The 15,959-nt window shown below is 36.0% G+C and overlaps 1 protein-coding gene across 32 annotated transcripts in view; it reads right to left on the bottom strand.

Annotated features, from left to right (window-relative positions):
• Positions 1 to 15,959, bottom strand: part of PLEKHA5 (pleckstrin homology domain containing A5) — a 168,990-nt gene that overhangs the window by 44,457 nt on the left and 108,574 nt on the right. For 30 of the 32 annotated variants that reach the window (XR_012623481.1, XR_012623482.1, XM_074826304.1 and 27 more), the window contains 4 exons: positions 13,230 to 13,302; positions 9,388 to 9,488; positions 8,384 to 8,499; positions 539 to 1,006 (listed from right to left, as the gene is read on the bottom strand). Coding sequence is in view for 30 of the 32 variants with exons in the window: in XM_074826304.1 (XP_074682405.1) it covers positions 539 to 1,006; positions 8,384 to 8,499; positions 9,388 to 9,488; positions 13,230 to 13,302 (758 nt within the window). In the remaining 2 variants the exon portion in view is untranslated. Of the gene's footprint in view, positions 1 to 538; positions 1,007 to 8,383; positions 8,500 to 9,387; positions 9,489 to 10,167; positions 11,359 to 13,229; positions 13,303 to 15,959 lie in introns of those variants that run through there. The other 2 variants (XM_074826322.1, XM_074826323.1) reach the window with 2 other exon arrangements.

The raw sequence follows: 15,959 nt of genomic DNA, 5'->3' as shown, positions 1-15,959 counted from the left end.
GGAGATGTTTAATTTCATGAGAAGAGAAGCTTTAAGCATCAAGTTAGATTTCTATGACTGACTTCTAGGTAAAGCTTTTCTCTCTCTCTTCAATTAAAGCTTGTTTAGAGTTTAAAAGCTCCCTGGAATATTTTTGAAGAATTTTAAATAAAATATTATTACAAGAATTTGTGAACAAAAATGCAGAAGACAGGGTAATTTCAAGAACAGATTTTAAGAGGAAAAAGAATTGTTATGATTGATGACATCATCTCTCTGCTAGGATAGAAAAATTTCTAACACCCAACAATGGATTCTGGCCATGTTTATTTATTAGGTTATTAATATAGTTTAACTTATTAATAATCACTCAAATGTTAATAAAAAGAGAAACTTTAATAAATCTGTTCTGAGCAGTCATCCAGGCACTTCTTACAGAGAGCAATTAATCACATTTTTATGTAATATATGCCAAAATTGGAAGAATCTAACCAGGATAGAAATTTAAGTATTATTTGCCAGAAAGCCTAGCAAAAAAAAAAATTTACATTGTACTTACCCTCTTGTTTCATCTTCTTGTCCTTTTCCTCTTTGCATTTTAATCCACTGTTCCAACTGCAACATTGAATTAGTTCTCTGCATAACTCGTTCAGACTCTATATGTGACTGAACTGCATTGTGCTGACCTCCATCTCCAGCATCTGCCAGGACACCACCACCAGCTTTATTCTCAGACCCGTTTAAATGAAGTGGTCTGAAGTGCCCAGCCTGAATCGTGCTTATGGGTAAAGTTCTGTATTCGGATCCCAAAGGATTTAGCTTTACACTGTTAATTTTTGTTAACGGTTTATCTTGCCCAACTTTCTGGAATCCATATTTTTCAGCTTCCAAAGCTTTCTTCTCCTCATGTTTGTTTGTTTCTTTGCTTTTCTGGTTATTCTGTGCATCTGGCTTAATTAGCACCCGATGGTTTGAAATATTATTTGTGTCTCGAGGTGGTGTATTTTCTGTAGTTAGCTTCTCTACTCTGGAAAGGAATATATGACAAGGTATAATATCAATAAAACATTCATAAAAAATAGTAATAAAAAATGAAAAGTTAATATATTGGTGTTTATCAGGGTTATTTCAGTGAATCCCTGTTCAGAGAATTTTACACCAGTATCTTCTCTTTAAGGGAAAAGCCAGGACATATTTTCACAATAATCAAGGACAGGTTGGTTTTATTGTTGTTGTTGGGCGATTTTTTTGTTTTTGGTTTGGTTTTGTTTTGTTTGAGGGGTGGTGGTGTTTGGTTTGGTTTTTCTTTGGGTTTTTTTGTATTGATCCGTTGATTTTGAGTTCTTTTGGTTCATGCTTCTTTATTTCTTTGCTATTTTAAAAGAATTTACAACATGGGATAAATTTTTTTAAGCCAACTTCCAATTCACTGCCTAGAAAAAATGTGCACAAGAGTCTGAAAAAGTGGATGTTCAGTTCCTGAAGGGTTAGACATTCAAACAGCAAAAATATTCAGTAGCTCTTCAAGAGCTACAGCTTCCAGATGTCAACAGCCTGAAATTCAGATGATTTTTAAAGCCATCTTTAAAAATGGTAGATTACATTGCTGACCAGCATGTGATTCACAATACTGCTGAATTTAATGTATAATGAACTCCTTTAAAGAAAGCAAACAACTTTTCACGATCACTGGCATCAATTAGGTTTCTCTGGTATGCTATCGCTCTGGCTGGCATACATTTTGTGGAAAATAACTGTGGCTTCCCTAATTTTAAGGGAGAAAATAGCTGCTGACTTAGGGAACTGTACCACAAAAATAATTATATTTTTAGAACAGTTACTGCTTTACTGTACTTACACAAGTACTTAATGTACGCAGTTCTATTAGCTATCTTCTTTTTAAAATTTCAAAGTGTCAGGAAGCTGTATTTTTTTCTGCACTGGGACATGAACTGAACATCCAGCTCAGATAAGGACTTTTTTTTTTTTTTCCTCTCATTTTACTAGAAAAAACCACACTAAAATCCCTAAAATGTTTTGATCATTTTCTCTCATAAAGAACAACTGTGTCCCGTTCCAGTGCCTAATCCGTGCGTATAAAGACCATCACATATACAACTGCCCAAGAGCACAAGTATGACCGCACCTCTGAAAAATACTCTAATTCAGAGCAGACTAACGACATACATAGCTATAAGCATTTTTGCTTACCCCATCCTGAACAAGAGGCTTAAATGTCCAACAAGTCTACACTTCCCCGACAGATTATTTAAGCCATAAATTCCCAACAGGCCAACAACAATTTGGGACAGAACCCTGGCAAATACATAAAGGACTGAAAACTGTAAGGTCCTTATAAAATACTACCCACTGCTAATAACATTGGGGAGACAATTTTAAACACATCTCCCATTACCACCCTACTCTTGCTATAATATGAAAGGAATCAAGAGAATCCTGCCCTGACAAGTACACAATTTCAAATGTAAGTCAGAAACAGCAAGACATCAATGTCACATAGTGTATGTGAGTTAGATGGAATGCTCATGCACTTTGCATGTTAATGAGGGGTGCGATTTTTCCCCCCATGCCTCTTCCTGACGTAGCTGTGATGATCTCAATCTCTGCTTGATACTTCAAAATGTTACAAAAGTCCTCCAAAATTCTCTCTATTAACGCAAGTAGATCAAAAGAGTCCTTTTTTTCAGTAATTATTCCTGAGCTGCTGATGTGAAAGTGTACACACACATCAAATGTATTGCAAATGAAAACATTCATAACAATAGTCTAACACGAACATCTCTCTGGCTGTATGCGTCAGCATGACTTTTAAACACAGTGTTTTTCTCTCATACATCACTATTAAATGCTGAGGTTAGATGTAGCTAATGTTTTCTACTAGCAGAAAAGAGAGGGTAATATTTCTGCCAACCATAACTTTTAGAGAAAAAAAATCTCTATGTAGAACCTGGTTTTATGTAGACTTTTAGGGGGGAGGACACGTGGTGGAACTGCTGTACCTACATCATCTTTTCTATAGTATCAGCAAAGAAATGCTATGGTAATCTCCTACTGCAATTTAAAAGTGAGGCATTTTCTTAATATTTTCTTCCCCCCAAAGACTTTAAACTGTTCCCAAGACCAAACATTTCTGCCTAGGTTCCTTCTCAAGGTTACAGAAGAAAACTGGATCACCTCCTCCCTCCCACCTCAAAACTGTACTACCCAGTATTCTACCACAAACCAAAGGAATTCCCCAAACAGGAAAGTGGATGAAAAACTCCATTTTCCACAATTATTAAGTCAAAAAAGGGTGTTAAAATTTCAGTTTTCAGCCAGTGCCCAAGAGTTTACATATAAATGTAAGGACTATCTTGCAAATAATCCTAAACACAGTTATTAATATATGCAACATTCCTTAACAGTACCACCCACCCTCTTATATAGCACGTGATATCAATCTTCCTCAAGGTGTTTTGCAGCAGAGAAGCAGTTGCCATTTTACAGATGGAAAATTTGTGGTGCAGAGGGAGAGTGGCATCTCTAAGGACATTCATCAGATATGTGGCAAAGTCAAGACTTGGCACAGTCTTTGATTCACACTATCATACTACTTTCCACTGTCTGTCTTAATTAAAAACCAACTAAATCACAGAATTGTTTTTCCATGCAATCTCTATGCTGTATCACTTGTTACTATGGTTATACACAGCACAGCCAAGCATTTATATGTGACATTCTCTGCGATGACTGACATTCACATAGACTTCTGGGCTGTACTTTAAATTTGTGCATCAAATCAGTCAACTCAGTGTGAGCAAGAGATCTCTTTCCACAGCAAAGGATCCAAATGAGAAAGAATTATCAGAAACTAAGAGGTAACTGTAAGAAATGAATCCATATTTATATTTGGGTCTATATTTATATTTAGCTCTCAAAGACATATTCAGCAAGACTTGCAGGGGTATTTTGAGGACAGAAGAGGGAGAAGATGAAGAGACTGAGCATGGTCTTTCAGTGTATACTGAATGCAATTTATAAATTTCTACAACCAAACAGGAATAATATGTATGGAACAGTAATACAGGAAAAGTACTATTTTATGCTTTTTTTATATAAAGAAATAATTCTGAAAGGGGGGGCCATGTGATTAAGTTTCATATGGATGTGAGGACTGTGATTTAACAAAGCCAGGCAGGGGCATTTGAAAAGAAAAAGCCATCTTTTCCAAACACAGTGACCTCAGTAACCCCCCACTGTGCATGTTGCTATGCTAACAAGTGCTTTTTGGCAGCTTAGCTTATGCTGTTCAGGGAAAGTAACTACACTAGGAGAACAAAAAAATTCGTACATGCTGCATCACTCAGAAGAAACAAAGGCTCTAGCACATACACCTGACAACAAAAGGATAGAAAAGCAATGCTCTTAAGCATGGGAGAGTAGAGAAATCAGAATTTCGGGAGAAAATGATAGATCAGTGTGTTGGTGGATGTTACTATCTACAAACACAAGCAATCAGTGCTCACAGATACAACTTAACTGTGATCTACAGTGATACAATATGGAATGAGTAAGATATTTTGCTAACCCAGAGAGGTTGAGATCATGTTTTGAGTCATAAACTTAAATAGTTCCTCACTGACTAAAGTATTTGTGTTTAACTATTTTGATAGGTCTCTCAGTACATTATTAAACTTGATTTACCATCCAGGTAAAATTAAAATAAAAATGCTTAGAAAGGAGTAATTACAGTTAAGTCAAAAGGACCAAATAATATTTGTCCTTCCCTGCAGTTCTACATCAGAAGGGAGTTTTTCTGCTGTGACTACATATCAGTTCTAAAAGAAATGGTTACATTTTTATTTTCTCACCTCAGTTTCTGTATTATGTGGCTAAATATATGTGGAAAGTAAAAATATTTTATGGAAAACAGGACAAAACCCCCAAAACTTAATGTTTTAAATATTCCTTTTATTTTTTTTCTCTCCAAGAAACTCACATCCTCAGAAAAATAAAGAGCTACAGGTTGTAGCTCTGAAATTATTTGAAGTTGAAACATTCAATTTTAACAGACTGTTGGGTTTGTATTTCCAGAGTATCATAAGCAGTGAAGTACCTTGACTTTTGGATTTAAAGAACTATACTATGACCTTATTGGGCAATTTATATTAAAAGCACTTAGAGCAGCTCAACATTAGCTTGCATAAATATTTAAGGAAATAAGTTCTTAATAACTTAGCTATTGTATTGTAAATATCTAGTCTATTAGAAAACTGTATTTGGTACAGTGTTAGAACATCTAGAAAAAACAGAATTGAGAAACAAAGGCAATGGCTGAATTTGAAACAAAATCATTTATGCTTAGAGCTATGTGCATGCCAAACTTTAGGTTACTTAGAGATGAGGTAATATAATGCTTAATACTTAACAGCTTTATACAGGGAAGAAACAGCATTTCTGGACAAGATCACATCCTGCTACGTAGTTCATTTTAAGAACTGGTTTGATAGTGGAAAAATGGATTTTTTAGAAAATGGGTGCCTGAAGGATTTTTTTCCTTATTATAGCTAAAATACGTAAAAGTCTTTAAGACTTCATTGGTCTTGAAATGTATTTTCTCTCAAGACTACTAACAAACTTTTCAAAGCGGCCACATCTACTTCTGCTTTGTTCTAAGGTTTCTTGCCTGAATTAAAACAAGATGGTATTATATAAATCGCATTTCTTGTTGCTTTTCTGACATTTGTTTTGATTGTTGGTAAGACCGTTCTGGATGTGAATATCCAGGCAGAAAACCACTGATTTTGCTGTTGAGTACTTTTTTACTCATTTAGTGTGCTACACTGATTCACCAAGGAGTAAGGTAAGCACCCAAAGCAACACAAGGCAGATTGCAGGAGCACGTATAGCTGGATGAAAAGTGTTAGACAAGCTCAGCTGTATTGGGAATCCCCACCATTTGCCTATACACTGCCAAACACCTGAAATAGGCAGGCATCAGTGCTGGAACAAGCACTGCAGCTGAAAGAAGCAGGTAGAAATGCATGGCCAAGCCTTTCGGGAGGCTGGAACACCATTCACGGCAGTAGACTGCCCATCCATCATGCTAGATCAGCCACAGAACTGCAGCCTAGAAGGACGACTAGCCTGCAAAGCTGCACTGGGCACCAGGGTGAGCTCACTGCATGTCTTGACAGGCTCTCTGAGGCAGCGAACATAACTGTACAGCTGTATTAATGAACTGCACAAAAAAGTGGATATTTACATTAACATTTTAGATTGCTTCTTATGTTAAAAGAAATGTCACAAGTATTAATGTAACATCTGTCTATATAATTAAGTTTACTAAATACTTTCCATAGAGCATTGACTATCACTCAAGAGACAATGAAGAGGGCACTTACTAAGGAGGCTCTGTCAGATGGAGATACACTTTTTTCACATTTTTTTCTACTACAAAGATGTCCTCTTCATACCTTCAGTCTTCACAGTATCGCAAATACCAAATGAAGGTCATTCACCAGTTCAAAAAAGATTCAGAAGACCCACTACAGTATTATTCCCCCTATGAAGTGCTTATACAATCAATATGTGATTTTTGTTTGAAGTTAAGTGGGTCTGATTTGGTTTAATCATTTCTCCATCTGTAAGCTCCCACAGCTTTCCACAATACACTTATAATGCAAACCAAAACTGATTTTTCAGATTAAGTTTATTATTCACTAAGCTGAATGAGATATTTTCTTTTGTCAAGGTGACTTCATTCTTGTAAAAGCAATCTCTTAAAAGCTCTGAACGGAGAAAGTAAAAGGTGAAAATGCTATTTAGTATCTACTTGCTTATGCTCAATCTCACTCTGCTCATCCCTCCCCCGTAACATCTACTGTTCCCAAACATGAGGAGGGTTACAGGAGACAAAGAACATCACATCTTCATATACAATATTAAATCATACATAATCAGATCAAATTTCATTGTGGTAATTGGACCTACCACTCCTCCTTTCTATAAGCTGAAATCTTTTATTTTCAGCAATTTTGGGAAAAACACACATAACACCTGAGAACTTGAAGCACATCTGTTATTTTTTCAAAGTACAGAGAACAACGTATTTTTTCTGTTAAGCTGTTTCACTCTGCTGTCCAATACAGAGAATTAAATACTTCATATACTATCTATATATTTAAATGATTTTAGAGATGAAAGCTAGGATTTCAACCTTTTGTTTAAGATTAGTCACTAAGAAGTTGCACAGGTAAAAATTTAAAAGTGTTCTTAGTTTTCTGTGTAAGTAAGAGTTTCCTTATGTTTGACTGAGAAGCTCACAAAACATTAAAACACGTAACATTAAGTGTCTAATCATTCTGCATTCCATTTTATGCTTCTGCCAGCACCATACCGGAACATGGGATATAGAAATGTCAGGAACAAGTTAACAGGAATGACTTCCACTAGCAATGCAAAATTCAGAAAGACTGCTTGTATTTTGACAAGTTGAATGCGGTTACTATTCTGCAAAAATTGTACCTTACCTTCTTTTGTACCTGTGTCTATGCGATTTTTTTACTATTTTTCTCAAAATTTCTCAGCATTACTGCTGTTCATTTAGCTTCACTGTAGCAGGAACTAACATTTAGCTTCACTGTAGCAGGAACTAACAGAGTGCAGTATAGATCAATTAACAGCAGCTATCACCAATAACTTCTGTGCCATCAATAAGGACGAGCTTTTAAATTTTCAATTGATGAGATGCCATGGAGTGGACCCAAGGGACCACATTAGAAGAAAAAACAATTCTTACTGGCTAGATGGCAGCAGACAATATTCAGTTTCTGAGAACACAAGACTTCCAGTGATTGATTACTTTTCACTGTCAGCATGTGGATACATAAAGGATAAGGCTTCAGATCAGGTAAGTATAAATTTGATGACAACTTAATGATGAGCAAGAATGGCTCCCCACAGGTTGCCCATAAGTACAACTGTTTAATTTAGCCAGGAACTACAGCTGTGAATTTGGCTTAAATCTGTCCTAAGTCTAAAAGACTACCATCAGTTGAGCTGCTACTGCTATTCAGTCAGGAGAGCAGGGGAAGTCAAACATGCCTGCACATAGCATTTGTCATTGCACTTCTTTTGATGCCACTGGCTAAAGAAATCAGTCAGGTTTTTTACTTTTAGCCCCTTATACCCAAGGTGTCCATATTCAGAACAGAACTCAGATTATTTTTACTACTTCAAAGTTTTATCTGACATTGTTTAATTGGTAAGGGGTCTTCAATATAAGGAGAAATTACTTCAGCCAATTTACATTCTATTTTAAGGTATACCATTTCATTTAAATAAATCAAACTAAATATGAGAAAAAAATACACCGTGCCACTGTTTTGTCAATCCACACTACCTTTTCACAGGCTCTGTCTGCACAAGTGCTGCATCTGTCATGGCTTTCATCCACAACTCCATTTCCTTGCTCGTATCTGTGCAGAAATAATAGGTCCTCATATTTGGATGAGCTGCCTGATTGGAAATGACATGGTCATTGCAATAAAAATATGAGATTCTGTAAAAGAAAAGAGGCAAATAATGTTACTGTATACTCACTCTAATGTTACCTATAATAAGATTTTTGCAAATAATATTATCAGAAAAAAAATCAGAAGGAATACTTCAACGTTTCTCTGTCACTGCATTCATATTTTCAAAATAATTGCCTGTAATTTTCAATTGTAGCTGCTTCTCCATTAATATATTCAATAAGAGCCCTTAATTTTTTTCAATTATTAAAAACTATCGACTATCCATCAATGTAATTTAATATCATTATTATAAATAAGATTTTGGCATAGATTTCTGCAGTCTGAATGACACAGTAAGTTTTAATTTGTACTCACCATAGTAAATAAATGATGTGTTGCTTAGGAGGCCAAAAGAAGAGCCAAAAGGAGCTCATAAAACATCAAAAAGAAAGTCAAGAGAAAATGTTTAGTAGAGTGATTTATATCATGATTAAAAAGATTAGCTGTGAAACACTCCTAACAATGATTCATGTAATACTGTGATTTAAGTGATAAAATAACCTTATTGTTATTTACATGTAAAGATACTTTATATCTAAATAACTACAGAACTTTCATTCGTGGGATAAGCTCAGCTGCAGATGCAGTCTACAACACTAAAACACCACACAGTATTTGAGATCCATGAACTAAAAATAAAAGACTAACAAGTTCTAGTAATTATGTCTAAATATGGCTAAATACTTGATTCCTCTGCTATTGTATTATGCAAAAATCAGTCTCAGAAGCTGTTTGTCAATCCTGTTTTGTATAACACCTCAGTAAAATGAGTTCTTATCACTAGGCTATTTATTAACATAAAATTAAACTGAAAAGTGGATTCCCTTACCTTAAAGGCGTATTTGCGGTTAATGTGGTCCTCAGCAGAAAGCACAGATATCTGAAAACTAGGTAGAAGTATGCTACCTAGTATTCCTTCTTCTTTCTCATCTGTGAATGTACAGTCTTTGATTAGAGAAAAAAAATGTTTTGACACATAATACTTGTATTCAGACACTTCGGTGAAACTCTGCATTTAACAACACAGGACCACGAACAAGAAAATGCATTAGAGAATCGGAAAGCCAGACTGATTTGTTATGTATGTATCTGTATACAGTCTCAGAAGTGTGCAGCCCACAAGAGCAATTGTGCAGTCTCTCTCTGCCAAAACACGTGTATCACACAAGTGTGCTCCCCCTGCTATGCACCGTGAATTCTAGGCCATCTGAAAATGGCTACCTTTGACTTTTTCCCAAGAAGGACAAGCATAAAAAACCCTCCTGAGTGTGCTAGTTCTGTTGAAGTTTACCACGTGAGCTGCCTTATGGAATCTGCCCTATGGAAAACACCATGAAATAGTTGTGCCTTGAGTTTTTTTCTGGGGATCAGTGCTTACCTGCACATGACTTCACAACTGAAAAGCAGATGGAAATCAAGCCTCTAATTCAGTGACAAGAACAATACCTTCTATTTATTGCCTGCTCAGTAAAAATTGCAAATACCAATGAGAGCAGAAGTATTTTAAAATACTTACGATTGTTGGCCTTTGAGAAAACTTGCACATTCTTCTTCTGTTATCAGGCATATTAAGCCACAAGTTTTTTATAATTCCCACGAAGATTTTATTTGTAAGAATACATATGTTCCAGATAATTTGTAAAAGACAAACTCTTCCACAAAACAAACACCCTTTTCCACAACCTTGTTTTACATAAAATTTTACAACAATACATTATAATAATAAATTGACATTTTAATTGGATGTCACAACTAGCTCTTAAATCCAATTATACTATAATAAAAGAACAATTGGATACAATTCACAAAGTCAGTCTTAATTGTATTTCAGATACAGAACTTCTATTAACTACCAGTATCTTAGGAGACTGTACCCCATCACACCTCTCCTAGCCGAAGACACTGCCCACAACAAATGACTATGAATCTATGAAATTAACATGAAAACATAGATATTACAAAGTTTCGAGCACTGAAAATTAATCCTGTTAAAATTAAAATACATGTAAAATGCACAAAAGGACTACCTGTTATACATGGAATTAAAAATCTTTCCCCGGTTCTCTTTACTCCCTAAATTATGCAAAGCCACAACTTAAATTAAAGTTATTCATATGGGGAAAGCTCTGCCCAACTATTTTAGCATTACATGACATGTTAGATGTAAAATTTATGTTTTCTGGTATAGTTATCTAATTAGAGATCTGAGCATAAAATTATTCTGATTAAAAGGCAGAAAAGAAATTAAGGGAGTTGATCTACTTTCAGGTACTTAATTGTATTCATAAATATGCCTGAAACCATCCCACCTTCCCGTCTCAAGTATTTACATCTTACTATCGACACACACAAAGAAATCTTCCTTTTTTCCCCTGTCCCAAAATTCACAGCAAATGACACTTTATTTGAACTGCTGTTTTGGGGAAAAATTCCCTTCTGCTGGATTATGCTTTGATTTATTGCTAAGTCACACCCACAAGTGCCATATAAAAGCATTAAGCATTTTTGTTCCACTGAACAGCTGCACGTCTGGAGGACTTTGGTCTTTGTTAAAGACATACTGCTACATTCCATTTCCAGATTTTAAAAATCTGTTTCCAATCAGACTAGCTTTTATCTACACATTACACTGCCCCATACCCATCTTTACTTGTATGCTGTGTATGAATGATACAAGAGAAAAATAGCAGATCTCTGTCCAGCTCTAGGATCTTTTATTTGTTGCAGTAACAACCTTCCAATATGAAAGCGGGCAGTCTTTTATCCCTCCATGAAACAGAAAACGAGTATTCTCTAAGGTCTGAAAAAATACAGCGAAGTAATTTTTCTCTTCATCTATAAATTAGATGTAAGCTGCTAACATTGTAACACAATTGTAGAAGTTCAGTAAGATTTACTAACAAAACTAAAAAAACCCCAATCAACACAACTGTGCAGCCAGAAACACCATTTGCGCTCTGGGAGTAGGTGTATGGCTCCCCTCTTTCTGTTTTTTCAATATCTGAGACAGAATTAAAACCAAGGGTTTAGAGTGCACATTTTTATATTTTGGTAGCTATTTCTAATGCCTTTAAGACTATCATTATACATGTTTAATTACAGTTTATCAGCTTTAACTGCCTTCTAGTAAGTGAGTGATAGCTAAAAGTTAAGTTTATAATGTAAACAACTTAGACTATTATACTTGCATTTCAGCTTATTTGGCACTAATATATAGAAATACAAAAGATTATAGAGCTGTTTGTATTTATTTTATTTGTTGTTAGTTTTACTTATTGCTTTTTTGTTTTATTTTGAGATATTTCATGTGCAGTGCTTTAAGTCAATTTGATCTGTTCTTAAGGCAGCTACAAAGCAGCACTTGCTTCCAAACCTTTGGAAAAGAGAGCCTGAAGACTTGTTTAAAACAAGAAAATCCTATAAGAAAGCACAGAGTATATAATGACCACTTAACTAAATGCAGTGTAACTGTATCACAGTTGATGCCTCCATGACTGAAATTATAGCTTAATTTTGACTTACACAGAATCATAGAATCATCAAGGTTGGAAAAGACCTTGTAGATCATCCAGTCCAACCATTAACGTAACACTGACAAAGCAGTGGTTTATCCAACTATGTATAATTCTTGGGGTAAAGAAACAAAGCCTAATAATTACATTTCAGTAATTCAGAACAGTAACAAACAGTTACATAGCTTTTATGTTTCATAACTTGATTTGTCTTGATTAGATTAGAACCATGCTGCACTTTAACAGAACAGCATTTTAAAGTCAGTCACTGCTTTCAGCATCACCAGCATCAACACCACTTCTACCAGTTCTAAAGTCCCATCCTTAACTGAAACCCTTTCTTACTCTTCGTCTGCAGTTAAGGCTGCAGATAGTCTTAACTGTTTATTTTCCTTTATTTTGCTATGCTTTACAATCTTCTTTGCTCTTAGCATCCTTTAAATTATTATGGTTGTACACCTTATTTCAGGATTGAATATGCTTCCATATGCACAAATCCCATTTGTTTATCCCCTTGGGAGCACTACAGTTAATAATCTGTAATGGTGAAGGAGTCAGTTTTCTAGCATATGTATCTCCAGACTAGAATTATAAGCAGCTAATTTTTCCCATGTAAAATAAGTCTGATGTAGCTACATAAGGGTACTAACAGATTTCTTTGTTCCAAATACAGCAGAGACTTCTACTCATATGGAATCGGACAACCTTTCACTTTATAAGTATTCATGAACACTGATTAGATTCCCAAAAGGCATATATATCCTCTTTATCATTCCAAAGGCAGAGTTTCAGCTCCCCTGCACTATCCCTTTTCCTATCCCCATTGCAGTTACTTAATTTGCATGAAAAATCAGATTTAACCTGGCATCATATTTAGTTCCTAGCAACAGAAGCAGTGAGAAAACTACAATCCAGAATTTAATAAAAGAGGTGGCTGTAAATGAGTTTGCTGTTTGAGCATACCTGACAGGCAGGAAACAATTACGTGAAGTTGGTAATTAAGAAGCGGGGGGGGGGAATGGTAGCAGGCCTGGATATTGACAGATATACAACTATTTTAATCCATTAAGTTAAGTAACAGCTTCTTCTTACATTGAGTGGTGTGTTAAAATTTATCTGCTTCCACTCAAATTTGCAAATGAAGCTCTCCTGAACTTACCTCTGTAATAGAAGAGACACAGATCTGAGAGCACAAACCACCGTTTCTTCCACAACTTCATTCCAGTACTATCCTGTATTAATCAAAGTGATCAAGTAAGAACTTTTAGACTGTTAATAGTCATAGTTCATAAAGTAAACCACGTACCACATAACTGTGGTGGTGTGCTAGTAGTTCATTTTCTTGACTAAGATATTTTAAGTATCTTTGACTTATCACAGACTTGACACTGCAAACAAAGATCATAACCCAGGAAGCCTGAAGTTAACATGATTCAAGAATAAATAAAAGCCCATTATTTTAGCGTGCTAGGGACTACAAACTACAGTTAACCAAAAAAAAAAAAAAAAGATTAATTTTTTTTAAAAAGGAAAAGAGGAAGGTAATACTTGTGATACCATCCTCTATTCTCTGAAAAAATTCTGCTGAACTTCGTCTTCTACTACCATATCTAGTGCAAATTTCTTTCCCAAATAAAGTTTATTCCTAAAGCAATTTAGTTTTCTTTTATGCTTATAAACCAATTTACACTGCACAACTCAGAATGAAAGACTGCTACCACTACTGCAGTGTACATAAGCCAGAGCACTGCAGCATGCACATCCTAGTAGAATCAGATTTAATAAATATGTTAATCTGTTCCAAGAGGAAAAGTATGTGTGAATTATCGATATTCTTGTAGTAAGTATGTTTTGTGACAGCCAAGAAGAGGGATTCTATAATGAAAAACTGAGGGGTGGGTTTGGTTTCGGGGTTGTTTTGGGTTTTTTTTTGAGATAAGTCATCATAATTTTTAACCTCATATTTCAAACTCTACTATTTTTTTGGGGTGGACAAAATGAGCTGAAGGAGGGAGAAGAAAGGGTAAAGCAAGCATTAGCTAGGAAATGTTCAGAAAAAGTTAAAAACCCCTTTGCCACAAACATTTTCGTAAGTAGAATAACTAAACACTTTATAGCACCTTCCTTCTGAGGAGCTCAAAGTGATTTAACAAACACTAATGAAGTCTGGAAACACTGCCCATAGGAGTCAGCTCCTATTTCACAGCTGGAAAGGCAGACATGGGGAGCGGAGACTGCCTTCATCACCTCACTGACAAGGGTCCCAGTAGTGGATTAGGATGTTGGACCCCCAGCCCAAAGGACACCAGCCATAAAAATCAACTGTACAATGTGAAAATACTCAAACTTCTTCAGTATAAAGAATTATCACAAACCCTCAGACAGACTTTCTGAAGAGGTTGTTATGCAAAATCACATTTATCCCATCACTCAAAACACACTAACAGGTTTCTACATGGCCACATGTAAAATTCTGACAGCAAAGAGACATGCTAGGAATGATCTTTTGGCTTTCTTCAGACATAGCAGAGGCTCACACAAAACAATTGTGTGTTTTTCATATTTTAAATTCTTTCCTACTTTAAAGTACATCCTTTCTGTATCAGTGGATTTACTAATTATTGTTTCCTCTTCATTATGGTTATGTCATAACACGGTAACAGTATATTCACAGTAAACACCTTCCAAAAACCAGAGTTGACTCTGGACTTAAAAATTAGTAGAAAAATGACAGCAGAATAGCATTACATGCAATGAGACAGCATACCCTCAGGCAAACAAAACTTGCTGTTCTCTGTGATTACATAAACATGTTAAGAAAATTATCTTACTATCAAAAAAAAAACTGCACAAGCTTTCACTGTCAATTTAAGATAGTATCTGTTGGCTTTCAATTACTATTACAACATGGAAACATATAGCAACCCCTTTTCTTACAAAAAACAAACATCACAGTATTTAAATAATTTTACACATAAACCCTGTCCAACATTATGCCTTGTGACAGTGAGGTGGATTGAAAACTGGATGAACTACCAGGCCCAGAGAGCAGTGATCAATGGCACCAGTGGTGGCCAGTTGCTAGTGGTTTACCCCACAGGTTAATACCGTGGCCAAGACTATTTAATATCTTCATTAATGACCTGCATGCTGGGACAGAGTGCACCCTCAGCAAGTTTGCAGATAATATGAACTATGAGAAGTTGCTGATACACCAGATGGTTGTGCTGTCATTCAGAGGGACTTTGACAGGCTGAGAAATTGGGCAGAGAAGAATCTCATGAAGTTCAATAAAGGGAAATGCTCAGTCCTCCATCTGGAAAGGAAAAACCCCATACACCAGTACACACCAGGGCTGATCAGCTAAAAAGGAGCTCTGTGGAGAAGGACCTAGGGGGCTCCTGGTGGACAACTAGCTGATCATGAGCCAGCAGTGTACCCTCATGGCAAAGGCGACAGTCAGCATCCTGGACTGCATTAACAGTGGTACCAACAGATGGAGGGAGGACATCCTTCCTCTCTACTGAGCACTACTGAGGTCTAGCTGGAGTGTTGGGTTCAGTGCTGGGCTCACTGGTGCAAGAGAAACATGGACATACTGGTGTGATTTCAGCAAAGGGCCACAAAGGTGATTAAGGGATTGGAGCATCTGTCATGTGAAGAGAGGCTGAGAGAGCTGGGACTGTTCAGTCTGGAGAAAGGGTAGCTCAAGGGGGCATCTTATCAATGTGTATAAATACCTGATGGAAGAGTGTAAAGAAGATGGAGCCAAACTCTTCCCAGGGGTGCCCACTGACAAGACAAGAGGCAATGTGCATAAATTAAGAAATGTGAAATTTAATCTAAGCAGAGGTAAACTTTTTTACTGAGAGTGATAAAACACTGGGTT

Source organism: Strix aluco, chromosome 5, assembly GCF_031877795.1.
Source record: "Strix aluco isolate bStrAlu1 chromosome 5, bStrAlu1.hap1, whole genome shotgun sequence".
Taxonomy (NCBI): domain Eukaryota; kingdom Metazoa; phylum Chordata; class Aves; order Strigiformes; family Strigidae; genus Strix; species Strix aluco.
The sequence above is the reverse complement of the archived record's forward strand: the minus strand, read 5'-3'. Positions and strand labels throughout refer to the sequence as shown.